The sequence below is a fragment of the Xiphophorus hellerii genome, chromosome 17 (genome assembly GCF_003331165.1).
Source record: "Xiphophorus hellerii strain 12219 chromosome 17, Xiphophorus_hellerii-4.1, whole genome shotgun sequence".
Taxonomy (NCBI): Eukaryota; Metazoa; Chordata; class Actinopteri; order Cyprinodontiformes; family Poeciliidae; genus Xiphophorus; species Xiphophorus hellerii.
In genome coordinates this window covers 4,800,317-4,822,249 of record NC_045688.1, presented here as the reverse complement: position 1 = coordinate 4,822,249, position 21,933 = coordinate 4,800,317, and the positions used below count along the sequence as shown (strand labels likewise).

General features: G+C 37.9%; 1 protein-coding gene across 1 annotated transcript in view; it reads left to right on the top strand.

Annotated features, from left to right (window-relative positions):
- plxna4 (plexin A4) overlaps window positions 1-21,933 on the top strand; it is a 222,602-nt gene that overhangs the window by 157,897 nt on the left and 42,772 nt on the right. Inside the window, exons 8-17 of the mRNA XM_032590154.1 lie at window positions 1,232-1,331; window positions 2,284-2,398; window positions 11,611-11,811; window positions 12,500-12,596; window positions 14,969-15,159; window positions 18,148-18,299; window positions 18,983-19,106; window positions 20,197-20,333; window positions 20,753-20,920; window positions 21,697-21,790. Of these exons, the coding sequence (XP_032446045.1) occupies window positions 1,232-1,331; window positions 2,284-2,398; window positions 11,611-11,811; window positions 12,500-12,596; window positions 14,969-15,159; window positions 18,148-18,299; window positions 18,983-19,106; window positions 20,197-20,333; window positions 20,753-20,920; window positions 21,697-21,790 (1,379 nt within the window). The remainder of the gene's footprint in view (window positions 1-1,231; window positions 1,332-2,283; window positions 2,399-11,610; window positions 11,812-12,499; window positions 12,597-14,968; window positions 15,160-18,147; window positions 18,300-18,982; window positions 19,107-20,196; window positions 20,334-20,752; window positions 20,921-21,696; window positions 21,791-21,933) is intronic.

Sequence of the window (21,933 nt, the reverse complement as noted above, 5' to 3'; positions counted from 1 at the left end):
CAGGGGAAAAAAGTCAATAAAAGTGAGTGGTTGACACTTATTGCAACCTGTTGGATCTGAACTCTAAAACTTTCATCTGTGAACTCATATCTTAATATTTTCTTTAATCTAACAAGTGGACACAGAAACAAAGCAAAAGAAAAATCCCCCTCATATCTGCTGCTATGAACAAATGTATGACTTGTTAATCCACGAACAGGCAATGCTCGTGTAAAGATGCACATCTGACATTGAAATTCTGGGAATTACAAACATTTGTTCAATGTTTGCTGTTTCAGCCACGTGTAAAGCTGGTAATACTGCCATAAGGCAAACATAAATGTGTAAATATGTACACCAAAACCCATTCTCACACACACACACCAACACACACACACACACACACACACACACAAAGCTTTGCTGCCCAGACAGGCAAATGTGGGCTATATGTTTTTCTGCTAGGGAGAGAAAGTAAAATGCTTCTTAAATTTGAGTCTTTCATCTTCTGTTTTTACTAGTACTCATTAGTCAAAGCTTGGTATAGAAAGAAAAGGGTGCACAGCAGATGAAGAGAGAGAAGGATGGATAGTGTTAGCAGGCTTCAAGGTAACATTTAGGTGGCCTAATTAGGACAGATCCGTTGTCACTGGTGCTTTACTCTGATTGATGAATGATTCCTTCTTTGTTAGAGAGATGGAGGGAGACACACAGGGGACAGGGAGTCAAAGTGTGGAAGGAAGTGAAGAGACCTGTGTGTAAAGATAGTAGGAATGAGAGGGAGAGGCAAAGAGCTACTGCAGAGAATGAGCAGTTAGATGTGTAGACGTGTTGATGAATTAAACATGAACTCCTTCATTAGTGCCAGACAAAAAGACACACCTAATACAGACAAGGTGCGCGTTGATACACTTGCACAAAAATACACATGGTTGCTGTTTCATGTTTTTCTTTTAACTTGTCAAAAAATGTTCTCAAAGGGATTTCAGTGGGAATACTGCCCATCCCAAGGGACATCTTCATGCACAGCTCCATGAAAAGCGGGAGTTGACAGAACTGTAGCATTAATTCCCACCTTTTAAGATACATCCTGTGTCAATGCAACAAGATCATCACCTGTTGCTTCTGTATTGGAGAATCAAACAGATGAACACTATTGGAATACATTTTCATGCAGTAAATATCAATAATTTGTTCGATAAGTGTTTCAAAACCACCATTTCAATTTTGACCATCTGCCATTTTTTCTTAGGTGACCACCAGATTGTTCAGCTCTATCTAAAGTCCAAGGAGACCGGTCTGGCTTTTGCAAATGCCAGTTTTGTTTTCTACAACTGCAGCGTCCACAAGTCGTAAGTCAATCTCTACTGCTGTTTTTAAATGCACTTCAATCACAGTCTGCAGCAGTGTTTTATTACTTTTTTCATGTACCAATTTAGGAGAACCAGAATGAAACATTGCTCTAGAGGGATTTCAGAGTGTAGCATTTCTAGCCAGCTTTCTTCTCTCTCTTTTGACATTTAAAGTTTAGACTCACCTGCAGGCCTGTTGTTATAGTTCCACACCCTTTGTCATGAAATAGCCATCTTTTCTTTTTCTTTTTTCTTTTTTTTTATACATAATTACAGTTCTGCACAGATGTCTACATCCACTCATTGGTCACATTTTTGGCTTTTGATTATGAATTTGAAAATTTTTTTGATGGTGGAGTACAGTTACAATGTGAGTATTTTTCAAAGATTAGAATTTGGTACTTACCTGAATTTATTGTGGGTGTATTTCTAAGACGCTCATAAATATTCTTACAGGTTAAATGTTGGTTTTAGAGAAACCAACATTTGTACAGTTTGGGATGGATCAGTTCACAGTTTGACTTCTACCAAGAAAGAAAACAGAACAGTGATTCCAAACATATAATCAAGATAGTATGAAAAAAATTCCAACCATATTGAAATTATGTAGCACATGTTTAAAAGTTGAGTCTTCGATCCAAAATGAAGTAATTATCAATAACTATAAATCTTGCAAAAGTTCTGCTAGAATTTTCCATAGTAATTATATAGCTAGTATGGATTTCAGAAGATCTAAAATTGACAAAACTTCCAAAGAATATATATTTTTTATAAGCACTGAAGTTGTGTATTGCATATTCTACTTTCCAAATAAAGCTGTCAAATGCACTTTGAAAATTCAAAAATTACCATGTTCCTCATGACTGCATGCATCTACTGCAAGTAGATTAACTAAGCCTTTTCTCTGTTTTCTAATATCCCTTGGTAATTAAAAATATCTTTCCATTCTTAGGTGTCTGTCTTGTGTCAGCAGTCCCTACAAGTGTCATTGGTGTAAATTTAGGCATGACTGTACCCATGACCCTCGCACTTGTTCCTTCCAGGAGGGCCGAGTCAAGAATCCTGAGGTCAGTTGATCTGAAACTGGAATAGTTTTAAGAAAATGTGTTTGCTTCTCATATATTCTTCAACTATTTCACATAAGAAAATGCACAAGCTTCTCTGACTCAAGTATTTCTTCTCATTTTGAAATGGAAGACAGTCAGTAATTGTGACGAGGCAATATTGCTTCTTCTTAATAGCTTAATTTGTTTTAGGCTTAAGCCCCCACCAGCACGCCCTCACATGAAAATGATTTCGCAGATCAATGATTAGATAGACCCTGACATCTTTTGTTCTTTAATGTGGAGATCATGGCCTTCTCTCAAGTTTTTGGGGTAATAAAAATGTTTTAAAACTAAAACTACCAACAAATGTTATGCCACTCAAGAATGGGTCAGTGTGCACAAGCCTACCCACTGTAGACCAGGGAAGCAAGAGGATAAGTAAATTAGGTCTGGGGCTAAAAACATTGTCTGTTTTTGAGCTGTTAGAACCAGATTTTATTAATGTATATTTACTATCCTTAAAATGTATTTTTGTGTGGGTAGTAAATTGACTTTGGTGAAAGAAAATGTTTTTACATATGAGAAATATCTTCATTCTAAGATTTCATGTGCAAAAAGTGTCGTGTTAAAAGGATTGCAACACCTCTCAGTCGTAGTACCTCCATCTGGCAAGAGTCTCTTGGCATATCTTGCTTTTGACTGCTCTTCAAAGGGCAGTGGAAGCTAATAAAACTGAGTCATTTCACATGCCCATCCCTATTCCCTGCAACAGCTTACTCTTTGTGAATTATCAATAATATTGGCAGGCAGTTCTATTCCCGCCGAAGCAGAGCCGGCTGTAATTAGGCAGCTCTGCTGCAGAGGACGAGCTGTGCGCTGGAAGGGGCACGCTAAGCGACTGACCTCCAACCCAGCCACTCCCCATCACATGCGCACATGTGGAGATTTTACTCAGTTACTGCTGTAGCCTTCATGAAAATATAGGAGGTCAGGGAAGGTGGAGATATGTGCCTGAGACTTGAGACTGTGGGTTCAGTATGCAGTTATTTGCAATTCTACTCTGTGCATTTGTTTCTGTGGCAGTGTTAGTCTGCCTGTACTCTGCCAATTCACTGTGGCTTTCAGGGGAGGGATGTACAGGGACTTAGTGGCCTGTTAATCTTAGCCTGAGGTGAGGTATGATGAAGATCACTAGTGCTCATGTCTGGGTTGGCAGACGACGTACGACGGGCAGAGACAAGCTCAGCCAGATTGCTTCTTTTGATGAGCAGTCTGTTCTCAATTGTGTTATTCCACCCATTTTCCTTCCCCTTGAGCATTTCAACCTGCACACTATTTTCTTTTTCCTCCACGTAATTTATCTTTTTGAACTGTCTGCTTAGTTTCGCCCAAGCAAAATTCTTTGCAGGTTTACATTTCTAATTAGCTTACACACTGGTGGTCAGTATTGACTCAGGTTAATAATGTGCGGATCCTCTCGTATTGTGTGCTTGCTAAAAGAAAAGAATAAATAAAGAGGGATTTAAAAAGCAGGTGTCATGCAGGCTTAATGATTTTTAATTTGCTTTTAATTAACCCTTTAATTCCAAGGTGATGTATTTACTGACAGATTTTACATGCTGTTTAGAAATAATGGTTCCGACACATGCATAAAAAGCTTAGAAACGTGCACACACACCCACAAAAGGCAATTCGTCAACTTTGCAATAAAATGAGGTCGCCTCTTTCTGCTGACACAGATTTTTTTTTTGTTAACTATTACAATTAAGGGATTTGAGGCAGTGATCTCAATAATCCCTTAACTCTATGTTAATAAGTAAGGCCAGCAGAATCTCCCTACTGCTTGAGCTTGATGTTAGTATGCAGGGCAGGGTGGAGTTTAAGCCAGGCCTGGGTGTTTCATCCATGCCAGCAACGATATGGGCACAGGGATCAGACGTTGGCCTGTTTGCCCTCCGTACATCTCAAGGACATAGAGATTCTGGCTTTCTAACAAAGACTATTCATGAAGCTGAACTTGAATACACTAATGAAGGAACCAGTGGTTACCCTCTATTTATATGTATTGCCATATGATTTGATTGTTCTTGTTCATCCACTGTACAGAGTGTTTACCGTCTTCCTCAAACTGTAGTCCATATTCACAATACGCACACAATGTATCGCCATAAGAAAGTGATAAAACTGGGTACACTTCCCATTCTCTTTGTCTGATGAAAACCACAGGAGGATATTTCCCTTTCTTCTTTTCCTGTCTACAACACAGCATGTTCATATCCTGAGCTGCTGCCAAGTCTTTCCCTAATATATTCGGCTGGTAGGGAGATAGAAAACACAAAAATATTAATGTCACTGAATTCATTTCATTATCTCCCAGCTCATACCGCACTTTTCATCTCCATGCATTATTTACTTCCTGACTGTGCGGCTGTGATCAATGTCATGAAGTTTATTTACCAGCAATTTATTGATCAGGTGATCAGGATCATTTTATTAAAGAACCTAAATGCCAACTGTAATAGCTGTTAGCTGCCAATATTGGATGGGAATGGTGCAGAGAACTACCTCATTTCAATTCATAGGGAAATCAATGTTATCCTCTGAGCTGAGGGTTGAAGAGTTAGAGGACAATATGCAAGAAGGAAGCGGCAGTAAAAGAAAGCAAATTTGGAGTTGTTTAGGTAATAAAACTGAAGGATTAATCTTCAAGTTTCTGTTCTGGCAATCAGTGAATTTTGAATTGATTTTAAGATTATTTTGGGAAATTTTATGACAGTTTTAAAGTTATTACTGCTTCAACCTATTAATAAGATTTGCCTTTATGCTGCAGATCCTTAATGCCTCGTTTTCAATAAGTGTTATGGCACGGGTTGGCGTGGTTTGGTACACTATTGTGTCTGTTCCCGTTGAAAAAGTGGACCATACAACTGACCTGTATCATTTCATTCCTGGGCCAATGTCAGTTGCAGGTACATAGAGCAATGCTTCAATACAGTTAGGGTGGAGCTACAAGGACCACACACCAAAGTCTGTTGACTGGGGACAGAAAAATTTAACTGTTTACGACAAGCTCAAAAAATATTACATAGTGTGTCATGTACATCATCGTACCAACATGACCCAACATTGAGTATACTGGTTTATCATTTTTATTCCTGCCTGTCCAGTCAGAGTCCTGCTGGGGGTGGAATTATTCTCCTGGATCTCCAGGACCAAATAATAGTGTACCAAACCACACCGAACCAAACTATACTGCTCAGTTGTAAAGAAACATTAGACCCCTGAAATCTTGTGACTAGCAGAGAAAATTTAAGCTAAAACTGTGGGAAGCAAACCTAAAACAGCTGTTTACTCTGACTTTTATTATTACTACAATCCTGGAAATGATGTTTAATCTGGAAAAAAATGATTTTTAAATGTTAAAGATAACTTGCTGTTTGTTTTTGTGCTTCCACTGAACATTTAAGTGAATTCTAAGATTGAATGAGTAAGAGGAAAACTTTCAGCTGTTGCTGCACTGTTATCTCAACTTTTATTTTGATAGATAAATAGCTTTTTCACAAGAAGATTTTTCTAAGTGTTAGTTTTCCATTAGGAGAAAATTGTAAAAACACAGCACAACTGAAATGTTATTTAAGATTAAAAGTGAAGTAATGGCAATAAGGAGGAGCAGCTGCAGGCAGGGAGAGTTGGCAAAGAGAAAGGAGGAGAGTGTTTTTGCCTTCGGCTCTGTTATAGATTTATGATAAATCAGAAACTGGGAAGCTTTAGGTTACCACAGGGTGTTGGTGCGCACATACATATCTAAAAACTTAAGATCCTTTTCATCTTCACACCTTACACTGCTATAATTATGGGCCTTTCTCTCTTTTTGTTGCCATCGCCCACCCTCCCGCTCCCTTTTGCTTCAAACTATGCCAAGGGCTTTTACATTCGCAGCTCCCATTCTGCTTCCTACTCTCTGTCACTTTCCACATCTCCACCCTTCACACCTCCCACCAGTCTCTAATTATCAGATCTAAGTAGGTCCCCAAGAAGAAAAGGAGTCGGGGAAGAGTAGGGAGGAGAGCGAATCAGTGATGGGCTTGACGAGAAACATGAGATTGGTCATTGAGAAGGAATGAACCATAGGTGAACTGCAACTGCACTGGCTGCCTTTTCTATATATATATACAGTATATATATAAGTGTGACAAACGTGAAAAAACAGTTATATATATAACTGCTTTCTGATTTTTCACGTTTGTCACACTTAATAGATTCGGAACATAAAGCTATTTTAAATATCAAAGACAACACAAGCAAATGCAAAATGCATCTTTTAAATGATGTTTGTGATTATATTATTACTCGACCTTTCACATGGCAAAAAACCTGATGTACATGGGAAATGACAATAGATCAGGGAAAAGAGTGAGAGAGATACTACTACTAGAGCAAAAGACAAAACAGAAGGCAACTTTGATTTTCAGTCACTTTATGCTGAGCTTATGTTGAGTCATGCTATTTACAGGTACTTTTCTCTTTATAGTCCTTCAGTTAAAGTCCTTGATTACATCCCCTGTCATTAACATTTACAACTTGAATCGCACCAACAGCTTCATACGAATCCACTTTCACAGGACACAGTTTCAGTCTTTTTTCTTCAAATCTGGTTCTCTGGTCTTTCTTCAGCAAGATGAAAGTATAAAGAGGTTAAAAGGAAATGAGGCTGAGAGGTTTTGCCACCATGTAGCAGACATCTCTGCTCTCACAAGTGTACAAGGCCATTCAGATAAATAGTCGTGTTTAATTAAATGGATTTAAAGATGAAACTATATGCTTCTCAACATTTTCTGACAGTTCTCCACATTCCCCTAAATAATCCATTAAACAGGTTGTCAGTACTTTTCACAAAAAACACAGTAACTAGATGTGTTAATGAAAACTCCTTACAGTGTCTCACTTTAAAATTTGAAGTACAGAATGTAAGAATGTCTTAAAGCATGTCATTACCACATGAGAGAAGGTGTTTTCTTTTTTTAGTTTTATTTTTCAATTAAATTCTTTAAAACTCACCAATGATTAGTTAATTTAAAATAAAATGGACATCAAGTACATTTCAAAAGATCCTTCAGGGTTGAAAATATATATTTCTGTTAATTTTGAAGTTTACAGCTTAGAGGTAAAGATTAAAGATTAAATATTACATAAAACTTACCATTTAAAAAATGATTTCCATAGACTGTAAAGTATATGGACTTAGCATTTGGTCAAGCTGCTTTTGCATGAGTAACTGCATCAATGTGGCATAACCTGAAGGCAGTCAATCTGTGAGGTGTGTTGAAAGCCCTGTTTGCTTTAATATTAGACTTGTGCCTGTTTGTATCATTGGGTCTGACGTCTTTCACCTTCCTCTTGATAATACTCCTTACAATAGGTTGTCAATGATAAGTCCAGTCTGATACGAATCTGTACATTAATCTAGAGTTTAATTATTTTTTATTGAGATGTACAATGTTCTTGCCATATAGAAGTGGGATATTAAGTATATTTATGTTAAGTGATGTCGCCTAAGTAGGCATCTGAGTAAACCACCGACTCTTGGGGTGTTTGCACTTAAGCATGTGGGGAATAATAATAAAACCGTGCACATTACATCAGCTAAACATCTACATAAATCTCAACAACACAGAGCAACATCATAATTTCAAGCCAACTAGGAAGATATACAAGCTTTGTTTGTCTGAACACTTAAAAGTGAATACTGAAAATGTTCACATGCTGTTGTTTCAGTGCATCTTATTTTCTATTTTTAGTTACAAACAGAAATCAAAGCTATGAAACAGAGAAATGCACATAAAAAATATGCAGTAATCAAAACTTTTATTATGCTTTTAGCTTGTGCTTTTTTTTATTTCCCAAAACTAACGAGGCTTTTTGGCATTTAGGCATTTTGCAGTTCTGAATTGGTGTCTATGGGGATACCCCATCCATGCACCACATCACTCCTATCTTGCAAAGACTTCATTGGCTGCCTACCAAGTTCCGCATAGAATACAAAATTCTTCTGTATACTTTTAAGGCTCTTCACAATTTTTCCCCACTATATCTTTCCAATCTTATTCATATTGCCACTCCCTCTCGTTCCCTCAGATCATCCTCCTCCATCCATTTGTCTGTCCCCTCTGTCCGTCTTACTACCATGGGGAGCAGAGCTTTCAGTCGCTCTGCTCCCCAACTCTGGAACTCATTACCATCTCACCTTAGAAACATAAAGTCATTCCCTAAATTTAAAACCGAACTTAAAACACACCTTTTTAGATCTGCCTTTTCAATATGACACAATTGGTTTCCTTGATTTTTTATATAGATTTTTTTATATATAGATTTCATATAGATACATTGTTGTGTATTTATTTTATCTATTTTTAATTGCTACATTTCATTGTTTCTGTTACTTTTGTTCTTTGTACGGTGTCCTTGAGTGCCAGAAAGGCGCCTTTGAAATAAAATGTATTATTATTATTATTATTATGTGCTTTAAAATTATAAGGCTGATATGACATTAGTTTATGACTATAATAAAATGGGGATATCCTGTGTGTGTGTACAGATATGCTAGACAACATGGTTTCAGATCTTTAGTCACAAAGTAAATATATTCAGATGTTTTTTCTATCTCCAGACATGTTGCCATATTGAAACTTTATTCAAGGTATGATTTGTCTGACTTTTGGCTTCTGGCTAGGTTTTCCTCCTTAAACTGTAATGTAATTCTGAAGCTTTGGTTTTACTTTGTTTGCAAGTATGAAGCATTTCTACGCAAAAGGTCTGTTTATTTTCACACAAAAATATTGAGATGAATCTTGGCAAGGAAACCACTTAGTTTTAGTTGTTTTTAATTACCTTACCACCTCTTTATGTTTGCAACCTTTTTGAGCTGCAATAAACAAGTTTCCCCAAACATCTTACAGGCATAGAGAGCCTGATTGTACATAAAATAACATTTATTGCAGTCCAGGCAATTATTGGCATTATGTATGAGTAATATTGGAGTGATATTGGTGTATTAAGCTAGCAATATGTAGCTAAAATAATAAATCATTAAGTAACAATAAATGTATGTTATCCATTGTGTAACTGTAAAAATCAATTGCACATTAATCTAACAGCTTAAAATGCTTTATTTTTTCTGTTTTAAATAAAAGGAAATTGGATCATCCACTGTTTTTATTTCAAATCGCATACTTTACTAAAATGCTAAAATATCATACTTGTCTATGTGAAACAAAGTTTGTTGTATATTTGAAGCCAAATTATTATAACTTGACCCTACACACATTTATCTTAGCATGTGTGTGTAAAATTCAGTCTCATCATCACTTCACAGCACTATCCCTGTAGATCTGTGTCTTAAAGATTCCAGTCAGGCGCTGTGTTAAGTCATACTCCAGTGCTTTCCGTGTTTTCATTTCCACAAACCAGATCAGATTTATTGTCCCCATTGTTCATGTCTATTAACTGGAAAAGATGTGATTAAAAATGGATTGCATCTCTCTTTGCTCTCCCGCGCATTTTCATTCTCCAAATATGACCCTTCGTTCTTAGGAAAATGAGATTTGGAAGAGCAAACACACAGTCACCGCCACCTTCCTCTCCTCCACCGCTGAACTCACCCCCCTCTGTGTGTCATTTATCTATAATGACTTTGTGAATGGTGTCACAGAGCGTTCGGCTCTCTCACCACGTGATTGAGTCAGTCACTCACTCAGCCTACCCAAATCAAGTGGCTTTTAATGAACTTCAAACAAGTGTTATCGCACAGTTCAACGTGTGCTCTGCTTCAACCCCTCTCCCTGGTGCTCCTCCTCCCCGGCTCCATCCGTTAGGGGGCTTCTCTTATCTGCTCCCTTTCTTTTCACCCTCTTTGCACTTCTCTCTTAGACATACTAAAGCTTTCCCTGTCACATGCGCTTAATGGTGTTCCTGCCGCTTTCAGTTTGGGTCTTCTTTTGTTGTTCCTCTCTCTGCTAGCCTGTTTCCCTTCTCTTCCCTTTCTGCTGCCCTTCTGCAAAACACACAGAGCATTTTGCAATGTGTTCAGGGAAGTGTTGTTCTGTATTTATTATGCTTACCTGTCTTTACCCCCCTTCCGTTTTACCTTACATGTATTCTTGTCAGATTATCCTGCTGTCCTAATGCTATTTGTTTTAATTGTTGACCTGTCACTTTGTCCTATGCCATCTGTTCATCCTTTAATATCCCTTTCACATTTTTTTCTGTTTTTGATCCCTCCCTCTCTCTGTGCCTGTCATTCATTGTTATTAGCCTACTTAGACAGGAGGCAAACTTATATTGGAAACGCCTGCGAAATCTTTTGTTTCTTAAAAATACAAAAAAAAAACTTCAGTATGCATGCATCTTGGATATCTAGAAAATTAGTATTAAAGCTCTTCCTTAAGTGTCTGCTTCAATGTATAATTGATGCTTCCATCCTTAGGATAGTATCAGTAGAGTAGAGAGCAGACTTGTCTTTCATTTTCTGAATGTGAACAGGTCTGTCATTTAATTAGAATATCAGTATGCATGCTTCATCACGAAAACCAAGGAACACACAAAATAGGTCAGGGATCAAATGTGGAGAAGTTTAAAGCAGAGCACAGTTTCTGAATAATAATCAAAGCTTTGAACATCTCAGAGCACCGTTAAGTCCGTTATCTGAAAATAGAGTACGGCACAACTGCAAACTTACCAAAACATAGCCATCCACCTACAACTAACAGACTGAATAAGAAGTCCACCAATCAGAGAAGCAGCCAATAGACCCACAGTAACTCTGGAAGAGCTACAAAGATCCACAGCTGGAGTAGATGAATATTTTGACAGTCATGTGTTAGTTGTGTTCGCCACCAATCTGGATATTATCTCAAGAAAAAATCTACAGTTGACAGTGGAATTGTGTGGATCTGTCATATAAATCACATATATGATCTTAATTTTAAAATGTTGAAGGGGTTGGAGTAATTTTTCCACACATTTTTAAGTGTATTTTTTGTGACCACATATTCAGTTTATAAAGTGGATTAAATTTTGCTCATGTAACATGCTGCCATCCTTACACTGAAATATCTTTCAGTCAGGTTTCTCACTGTGTACTTTTAGTACAGTATTCAAAAACACACCTGCTGCCATAGTAATTTAATATTACTCATATATTATAAATGATAACCCAACATTGATGTTTGTTTCAGGGCTGTCCACAGTTGCTGCCTGCAGACAGGATACTGGTTCCAGTCAATGTGGTAAAGCCCATCACCCTGCGGGCCAAGAACCTACCCCAGCCACAGTCTGGGCAGAGGGGCTACGAGTGCCTCCTAACCATCCAGGGAAATGAGCACAGAGTACCTGCCCTGCGCTTTAACAGCTCCTCAGTGCAATGTCAAAACACATCGGTAAGAATTAGCATCAGCAATGGCTCACATTAGCTCACCTAACCAGTCTCAGTAAAGACTCCCGGTATTTCCTATCAAAATTTGTACTCCTTTCACTGATATTTCCACTGTTATAAGGTAAGTTAAGTTTTTCTAATATAAAGGGATTATATGAGACAAGAGCCTAACTATGCCTCCCCTTTATTGAGGCTCCATCCTTTCAATGAATAATGCATTGACAGCAAGTATAAAAGGCTTTATGCTTGTCGTGATGCTAATCGTCTGTTGATACAATAACATTCCATCTTCCTGTCTATCTTCATCACTCTGCATGTGTGTGTGTTAATGTGTGCGTGTCAAGATGTCGGTGGGATTGGGTGTGTAATCACAGTACAGGGCAAACATTGTAGTTTGATTGAGCTGTGAAAGAGGGAAACTGTAATTTAGCAGAAAATTATGATTCTAGCACCAGCCTCTCGTGCTGCTGGTGTTACAGAACCAAATGAAAAATAATCTAATCTTTGAACGCTCTCTGGTGTGTGTGTGTGTTCGCTGAGTATAAAGCCACCTGTTGTTGCTGATGTATTTTTGGGATGAAAGAGGAAATCGGGCACTAAAGGCATTTGAACACAGAAATAATACACAGTATAAATATTTCCCTCTCTCCCTGCAATGCCACTCATTCCTTCTCTGGTTGCCATGGTTATAGTATTTCTACGATGGGATGGAGATGAGCAGTCTTCCTGTGGAGCTGACCGTCATCTGGAACGGAGATTTCAGCATTGATAACCCCGCCCACAACAAAGGTGAGCATTCAGACAGATGCAGGCATTGGTGTGATCATGTGCAGCGACACATGGAAACACATCTGCTCACCAACTTCTGCACTTTACACTTAGTCCAACGTGGTCTCCTGACAAACTTACATCGAGATATATACAGTGGATCTGCTGCCTCCCAATTGTTGCCCTTGCAGCCTGTCTCCATAGCAACAGGTGGTGGTGTGCTGAGGTGAAGCATCTATTTCCTGATGTTGCCATGAAGAGTGGTTAACTTTAACACATCCTCCTTTTTTCCCCCGATTTTTTTATTTATTTATTTTTGCCTTGTCTATCTTTTTCCCATATGGCTGCATTGCAAATTACTGTTCTAACTCTCTGGGTTATACTTTATTTGTTTCTCTGCAATATTATTATTTCTTTTTTTTTTTTTCCGTAGGACTTTTGTGATTAAATTTTCTGTGTCCTTACTGCCTTCCTTCTTAGTTTTGCCAAACTCCTCCTATTGCTGTAGACTTAATGGAAAACTACAGCAGTTTAAAACAAAAAAATAAATATATTGGTGCATCCTGATAAATTGTATCATTTAAAAGTTTATTTTATAAATCAAATTCAAAAAGACAATAATATGGAGATTATTGAGATTATACTATACATCGATGGACATATTGGAAGTACTTTATTTGTCAGTATTGATCCATATGGCTTATAGTTAATAATAACCCAAAATTTAGCTTAAAAGTGGAGTTTTAATACAGACATGTTATGCTACGGCCTATACAATATTGGGAAAGACTGATGAATTGTCAGCTTCCCAGCAGATATCCAACCTCCAGAAGACATTGCTAATGCAGATAGCTATTCACTGAGCAAAGTACCCAAGCATGTTAGAAGGTTAAGTGGAAGGAAAAAGCGTTAAGAAGTCCAGTAAACATAGTCATCCACCACGGAAATTTGCAACACTTCATGCTTACAAACTCATCAGTTGTTGGTTTTATTTTGCAGTGACATGCCACCTTCACAAATTGTCAAAAGTACCAAAGCCAGCTTAAATAATCATGGTACCCTGTATTTGTTCGGCCAGGAAACTTGTTTGACTTATACACCATTGAGAGTATTTGGGGTGTTATCCAGAAGAAGATGAGAGACACCAGGCTTGACAAGCTGAAGGGTTCTATTAAAAGCAACCTGGGTTTGCTTAATACCTCAGAGCCGGAGGCTGATTACCTTCATTGATGCTACATTTATAAGCATGAGTAGTGCAATAACAGCCTGAACCAAATAGTGAGTGCATTTATGGTACAGTACATGGACATGCTTTTTTGTAAAAAGATGTTTTGTATGAAATATTTCTCAGGAACTGAATTTGGTGGTTTTCATTACCTGTAAGCCATAATCATAAGAATTTCAAGGGTGAAACTCTAGGAAAATAATGCTTTGTGTATAATGAATCTGCAAAATGTATTAACTTGGCTTTCTGAATGTAATAACTGAAATCATTTGTACTGTCATTTATTTAAATTCACCTGTACTTTAAAAATGATCAATCTCTACAAACAGCTCTAATTTATTTCCCCTTCCTGTATTTACAGGAAGTAAACAACACACTGTGGGCTATCCTGATTTTTTTTTTGTATCTGACTTATCTGTGAAATGAAGATTTGCTGCTGATTTTTTTAATATGTGCCTTTGAGTTGCACTTGTTCAATTTGGCCACTGTAAATTCACTACTGCAAACAGTTTATGCTATACCAGGAAAACATTAGTAGGTGGTGGGTTCTAGTTCTCTGAAAGGCAACCCCTTGTTTTCTCCAAAGGCAGGGGAGTCAGGCTCATGAAATTTATTGTTAAAATGTGGATTATATGCCAAAATGACACTGTGCTGCAAGGCAAACTTTGTAGGGTGTTTGTGGTTGTGTTTACATGTGTCTGTGTAAAAAACACATCTGCAAAAATATATCCTTGAGTGTGAGTGCAGAATCAAAGAGGCAACAAAAGTTACAAAGGAGATGCTTGAAATGGAGAACGCTTCTTAAACCGCCTCCTACCTTTGTTTGCCTGCGGAGGAAGCATCTCTCGGGGCATTTTTTGATGGGCACTTCACACACACGCATCTAATGGCAATTAAAAGAGAAAATGGCTGGTCTGTTGCCATGGAGATGAGATGTTAAATGTGTGGTGGGTGACGAGAGGCAGGAGACAGCATTGTAGGAAACCCGGTGAGGCAAAGCAGGAGGGAATGCGAGTGTATGGCGATGGTGATGGCAGGAATAATGAGATATTTGTAAGAGTTCAGGTTGTGTACAGTGGTCTAGCCTTTTTTAAGTGATTTCTCCAGAATAACTTGATCTCCTTTCCCTCCACATTTTCTTTGTCTGCCTTTATTTCTTACTGCACAGTTCATCTTTATAAGTGTGATGCTCAGCGTGGAAGTTGCGGTTTATGTCTGAAAGCAGACCCACTGTTTGGGTGTGTTTGGTGCAAGGGAGAGAACCGCTGCACCCTCAAGCAACACTGCCTCCTCCCAGAGAACCAGCTGCTCGAGCCCAACGGGATCAACAGCAAATGCACCAACCCCAAAATCACTCAGGTGAGACAGAACACCAGGAGGAACATGCATGTCATACAAAACAATACCCAAAAAGCAGTAAAATGTGTTTAAAATGGTGAGTGGTGGTCAGAATTCATATAAAGCATTTGGGAGCACAGCACATTTTATTTCATAGCAAAGCTGTACAGAAAACTCTTTAGTCATTCCACATATAGCAGTGTCCACATTTTTCTGAACCAGCTCAAATATTTACTGTAAAACTGACAAAAATGGTTGAAGATGTAGCTTTTCTGTGAATCATGTCTTTGTATAACTTCTGTTTCTGAGAATTGCACTCCTTCCTGATGAGAGTCAGGTAAATAGTGACTGACCAAATTAACACTGCAAAAGCATTCATGTTAATATTGTTTTTTTTATTTATCAGGTTAAAACCACAAAGGCCTGAGGCCTTTACAGAACATATACGCTTATATATAATCAAATTACATGTTGGGGTTTGTACAGATGTCAAATTCAACTACAGAGCCAGTGACCTGCAACTTTAAGTTCCATGTTTGCTTCAATGCACCTGAATCAAAATATCATGCAGAATTTTTTAGAATGTGATTCCATATTAAGGAGATAATTCAGCTGTTTGATTTCTGTGTCAGCCCAGGAAAACCTCTAGAAGTTGCAGGACATTGGTCATTGAAGGAGTGAAGTTTGACACTTCTGGTCTAACACACAAAATCCATAAAAAATAGTTTGCCTTTGTTTTTTCTCTTTATACAACAATTCAATTCACACACTGAATTGAAGGAATTGGACTTCAGTTTCACATGCTCGCAAATAATGTTAACCTAGAAAACTAAAAAATAATAAATAAAACACATGAATTCTTACAAAAAGAAAAAAAAAATGCTTTACACCCTTTGTGCCTCTTAAAGCAGTAAAGCCAGTCTGCTTCAGTCTATCACTGGGGCTCTGCAGTGTTTGTTTTCACTCAAAGCAGTGGATTTATTGAAGGAGATGGGACTGTATGTCTTTTTGCATCCCTGAGGATGCAGTCAGGACATATTGCAGCCTTCTCATCTCCCCCATAAAAACTGTGAGCAATGTGGAGTGAGGACTTTCCCAAGACTAGCCAGCCTTTAATGCATTCTAATGCAGTAAATTATAATGACTTCTCCCACCAACAATATGAGAGAGTGACTCGCATATCAAGATAAAAAGAAAAGGAGAAGTGATTGTTTGCCTCTACAAAACCGTTAATTATCTTGTCAAAGTCAAAAATTTAATCAAAGCCATGCTTTGTCTCCCTCCTTTTTTCTTTTTTCCTCCCCCTCTATTTCTCTTTAGTCAACCCTCTTAAGTCAAATATATTTTATAATGAATTGGGAGCCACAAGGCATTGTGTGCAATTTTTTTTAACTGAATGTATTGCAACCCTTTCCCAAATGGCTTTTTTCCATCAAGAAATCTGTAGGGAGTATTATTAATCAGAGGCATTGAACAATTTCTTAACAATATCTCCTTTTTGGCAGACTCCAGACTTCTTCATGACTTGGCTTAAACTTAGCTTAATATCCTTCCAAGTTCAGCTATTTCAAGTTGTTTTATTCCACTACATTTTTAAATAATCAAACCATAGTAATTAATTCTTTTGATACTTTTAGTATATGGAGTAGGTTTCTATAATATCTTAACAATGTTGTGCTCCAAGACAAACCCACTCATTTGCTCAGCACTCTACCTGCCATGTGAAAACCACAGGGGGGTCACTTTGCCACATATACACAGAGCTGAGAAATGGGAAGAGCTGCCATTGCAGCTGGCTCTGGTCTGCAGCCTGGAGGACTTGTACTTGGCAGAGACTGATGGGGACAGACTACTCTGTCTCCGTTTGTAACATCTATCCATCTGGACAGGCTTGATGATGTGTACTCACCCATGCACGCCCCCACAGGCGTGCACGCACGCACACACTGCCTGGCCAAAAGGTAGTTTTGTAAGAAGTGGTAATGAATGTTGCAACCACATTACCTGCAATGAGAGATGCTTTTGATTACTGTGGTGATATCTCCCGATGTCAGGATCTATGTTGATCTGAGTTTATCTGACTGTTGTAAACTTGAAATACACATTTAAAAAAGGACTTGATGTTGACCCCAAAGCTTCTTTAACCTCTGGAGCATTCATTTTGTAGTTAATTGTCTCTTTATTTGGAATATGTGCGAACACAAACATTAGCACTTTCCCCCTGAAAGCTCAACAAACCAAGCCTAATTATTCGGTTTAATTGCTCACCTTAGGAATCTATTGGTTCTGAATAGGTACTATGTTAATACACTGATTCCACAATCCAGCACTAATGAGCAGTGCATTTTTAGAAGAGCTCCTGAAATGCTCGTGGCATTTGGGAAGTAATTACTGTGGCAAGCAAAGAATGCTTGAGGTACTTATTGTCTTCAGAAGTAGTTAGTCAGTAGTTGGCACTCTTAAAAATGATCAACTTTGCAATCTTGGTGTTTAGTGCAGTGTCATAGTCATGCATTACTGTGGTTTTTATATTTATTTGTTTTGTAAAACTTGACAATTGTATTGACAATATGGCTGAGGTCTCATCGGTTACTCAATAAAAGTATTCAAACTAGAACTTTTTAACATTTGGTTGCTATCTGACTAAAATAATGTATTTAATGTATTTTATTACAAACCTTCACCAAACATGCGGTTCCAGTTGATTGTTTTAGGGGTAACAGAGAAAAAAAAGGCTGTATAGTAAACCATTTAAAAAATGTGAAAGGTTTGTGCTATCAGTGCTTTTGTACAATAAACTGACAGAAAGAGAAGATTTAAACTGCATTGGATAACCTGTTAAGAGACAGAACAGATAAGAAGAGACTCAACCTCACTGGCATAAACATATCAACTCTGTCGCAGGATGAAGTTTTCACATTTTCTGCAAACTGTTGCACAGAAAACACTTTGTTTTAAATGTTTAAACGAGCAAAATTACAGAAATAATCAAGATTTGGATCCCAACAGATCAACCCTCTGCGCGGTCCCAGGGAAGGTGGCACACTTGTGACTATCCGTGGTGAAAATCTTGGACTGGACTTCAGAGAGATTCAGGGTAATGTGAAGGTGGCTGACGTGGACTGCACCCCCATACGTGATGGTTACATACCTGCGGAACAGTAAGTCATATTTTTAACTATAGAATAATTTAGCAATCAAATTCTCCTTCTTTTCGCAATGTACATTAATTACTACTTTTTACTTGAAATTGTTGTCAAACTGATTTCATTTTTATATCCAAGACTATTTGAGAGGAAACTTGGGTGTCAGCAGGGTACATGAAGTGCATAAAGCTTGAATACTAAGTGTACCTTGGAGCACAATTCATACATTTATAATTTCTAGTGACAAACACTCAAGCAGCTGCACATATATTTGTCCTTACAGTCCAATAATCATTTTAGACATTTCTGGAGGTCAGATTTAGTTGACGTTCCAGTTTAATCCACAGCTAAGGCTCCTTGCAGGTGCCATCTGTCAAATTAGTTTAAAGTTGGCTTATCAACAGACGCAGCGCTTCTGCTTAGAAAGAAAGTTGTGGGCCAGCACTTCCTTAGTAAGTGCTGACCCAGCAGAAGTAGCTGTAACTGAGGTCATATGCAAAAGGTAGACGTTTTGCTTTTTCTCCCTCAAGTTTGCCAATTATAGGAGGTAAAGTTACTACCAAATGGTGCATCATATAAGGTTTTTCTCACAATGTAAGATCTTCTTGATCAGTTTCCTCTTTACTTTGTTTCAAGGCTAAAATAATTTCAGTGTGAATTTCTACGCATTCTCTTGTAATTCAAATGTTTTCTTGCAGGATTGTTTGTGAGATGGGGCGAGCAGAGCTGAGCCAGTATACTGGGAACATACAGGTGTGTGTTGGTGTTGGAGCATGCAGACCAGAATTTATGGCAACATCATCCAAGTACTACTACTTTGTGGTGAGTGTTTATTTTAATTTGAGATTTTTTTTCATATCACAGTTTTAAAATTTTAGTCATATGATTGTAAAAAAAAAAAAAAAAAACTGCACATGTGACTTACTGAGTTTTGACTTTCTTCCAGAATTGTATTCATTTTAGCGCCTTGATGTCAGGCGTTCTCTGTTCTCACAGGTGCTAATATATGTTGCGGTTTTGTGGCTCCGTTTCCACATGATAACTTTTCTCTCATGTGTGGATCAGTTGAGACACATGACTGGCACTCACTAATGAGTTTAAGATGAGGCAGAAAAGCTGATATTTCTAAAAGCATTTTCTGACACGAACTCATAAAGAAACACATTACACCCTCTGCTGTGTTCTTTCAATACTCTCCCAGCACACAGTCACCAACACAGTTCCACATTCTGGGATAAATTTCCAGTGGTTGCTTTTATGGACTTGTTTATATGCTAAAGTATCATTTTTACTGTTACCCTTCAAAGGATACTGGCCAGGGTTTATTTCTCACTGAGGCCCGTCTTCACAGAGGTATGAGATGTTACATCTAAACATGCAACACAACAGGCTTTAGATGGTACTATAAGAATGCCAGATGGCTTCATAATAGATTGGTACGATGTCCAGCTTCGACTGGACTTGATTAACTACTGCTGTGGCAATTGTATAATGTTTCCAACATGTTATTGCCTGTGCCTATTGCCAGTGGGATCTGCGGCTACAGATTGTAGTACATTTTATCCAGTAATGTTCAATAAACAAGAATGATGAGATGGCTATTATGGCTTTCTGTCTAAACTTTTTCTGTGGAAAGGAACAGTTCTTTAAACAGATTTGTTTTTAACTTTTTATTCTTTATTTTACTGCTTTTTGTGCTCTTGGTGCTAGGTGGTAAGTTAAGCTTCAAAACTCAGAAGCAAGATTTTTTAAAAACCTTGTAGGCATTTTAAAAAATTAAAAATGCCTATCTCTTATTTTCATCCAAAGTTTAAAAACTTTTTTTCCAGCCTTTTATCGGCAATATTTGTTTTCCTACATCAGCATGATTATTTTTAATGTGACTGATCTTACTATGCAACTCTCAACATAGATCCCACGAATTACTGGGCTGAAGCCGAGCCGTGGTCCAGTCTCCGGGGGAACAATTGTCAACATCACAGGCAGCCATTTGGATGCTGGGAGCAACGTGTCAATTATGTTTAAGGACCAGCCGTGCACTTACTTGAGGTTAGTGGGAACATGCCTCGGTTGACCCTGCCAGTCACTCTTCAAAGACTCAATTAAAAAGCTCAGTCAAAGTCGGTTTTCATCAAAGCGTAGGCAGTTAATGGCTCTGACAGTTCTGGTTCTGAGCTGCATAGAGGAAAAATAAAGTCATCTTGAAAAAGGTTGTATTATCAGTATTCAAGCTGATGAGTTTATTTAATAACCCGTGTACTCAGCTCCACGTTATCATCCATGGTAACACACAGGGTTATTAACTAGTTTTTGTTTTTTAAATGATTTTGAAACTTTCAAGATAAAAAGCTATTAAAAAAAAGCTACATTATTACCTCCCAATGTCATCGTTTTTCTTAATGTTGGTTACACAGCGTCATCCATACATAGCAGTTTTATTTAGCTAATTCTGTACTGCTACTTTCTAGGAGGGGTGGACAGTGGCTAACCTGCCGAACACATGCCTCTCTGCATGGAATCGGGAGGGTATCTGTGTCTGTGAGCATAGATAAGGCCCAACTCCAGAAAGATCTGCAGTTTGAATATGTGGAGGATCCCACTATAACAAAGATTGAGCCAGAGTGGAGCATCTACAGGTATGTCACCAGGAAGAACGTATCTCTGTTGAACAGGTCTCAGGCTTATTAAGTTAAAATACATGATTTAAAAATACCTTTAAAATTTTATACGTCTTAGAAAACCTACAGCATCTCTTTTGCATCCCACAGTTATTTGCTACATTTACACATCTTTATTTTTTTTCATATTTTGTCAACTCACTTATTTTGATAATCCTTCAAAAAATCAAGTGAAGGCAGTATGGTTCAACTGCAAACCTATCAAGACATGGCCACGATCAACTTGGTTAACTGTCTAAGGTCAACCAAGGTATGCAGAGTTATACTGCACAGCAGCCTTGCTGCATCTCCACAGCATCATGCTTTGGGGATGCTTTTCATCAGAAGGGTTACTGGAGCTGCTCAGAGTTGATGGATGGAGAAAAACACAGGTCAATCCTGGAAGAAGACCTGTTAGAGGCTGCAAAAGACTGGAGGCTAAGGTGGACGTTTAATATCCAGCAGAGGAACAATCTGTAACATACTTCCACAGCTGCTGAGGAATTGCTTTTAATCAAAAACTGGCCTCGTCAGTGGACAGTTTTGAAAGAAATTAAAATGTGATGACAGTTAAAATTGACTATTTAGAAATGTTTCCATCCAATCTGACTGAGTTTGAGCTACATATTGCTACATAATACATAACGATTTGGTGGTTGTGAGGAAATGTGAAAAGGTTCAAGGTATACTTTAGTAATTTGTATGTCAAATCACAATTTGTCAAAACAATCTCTGAAATATTGCCTGTTTTTCAGTGGTCATACTCCAGTGATGGTAACAGGAACTAACCTGGACATCATTGAGACCCCAATCATAAGAGCTAAATACAACAGCCAAGAATCGCTCAGCGTAAGTAACTGCAAAACACCAATATTGCTTCATCTGAAATGAAAGAGGTTAAAATGTTTTTATTTTTAATCTATAATGAAAATACATTGACTGCATGTTGTGTCTGAGTATGCGCAAATAATTTTTGAAGGATGATTTTTTTC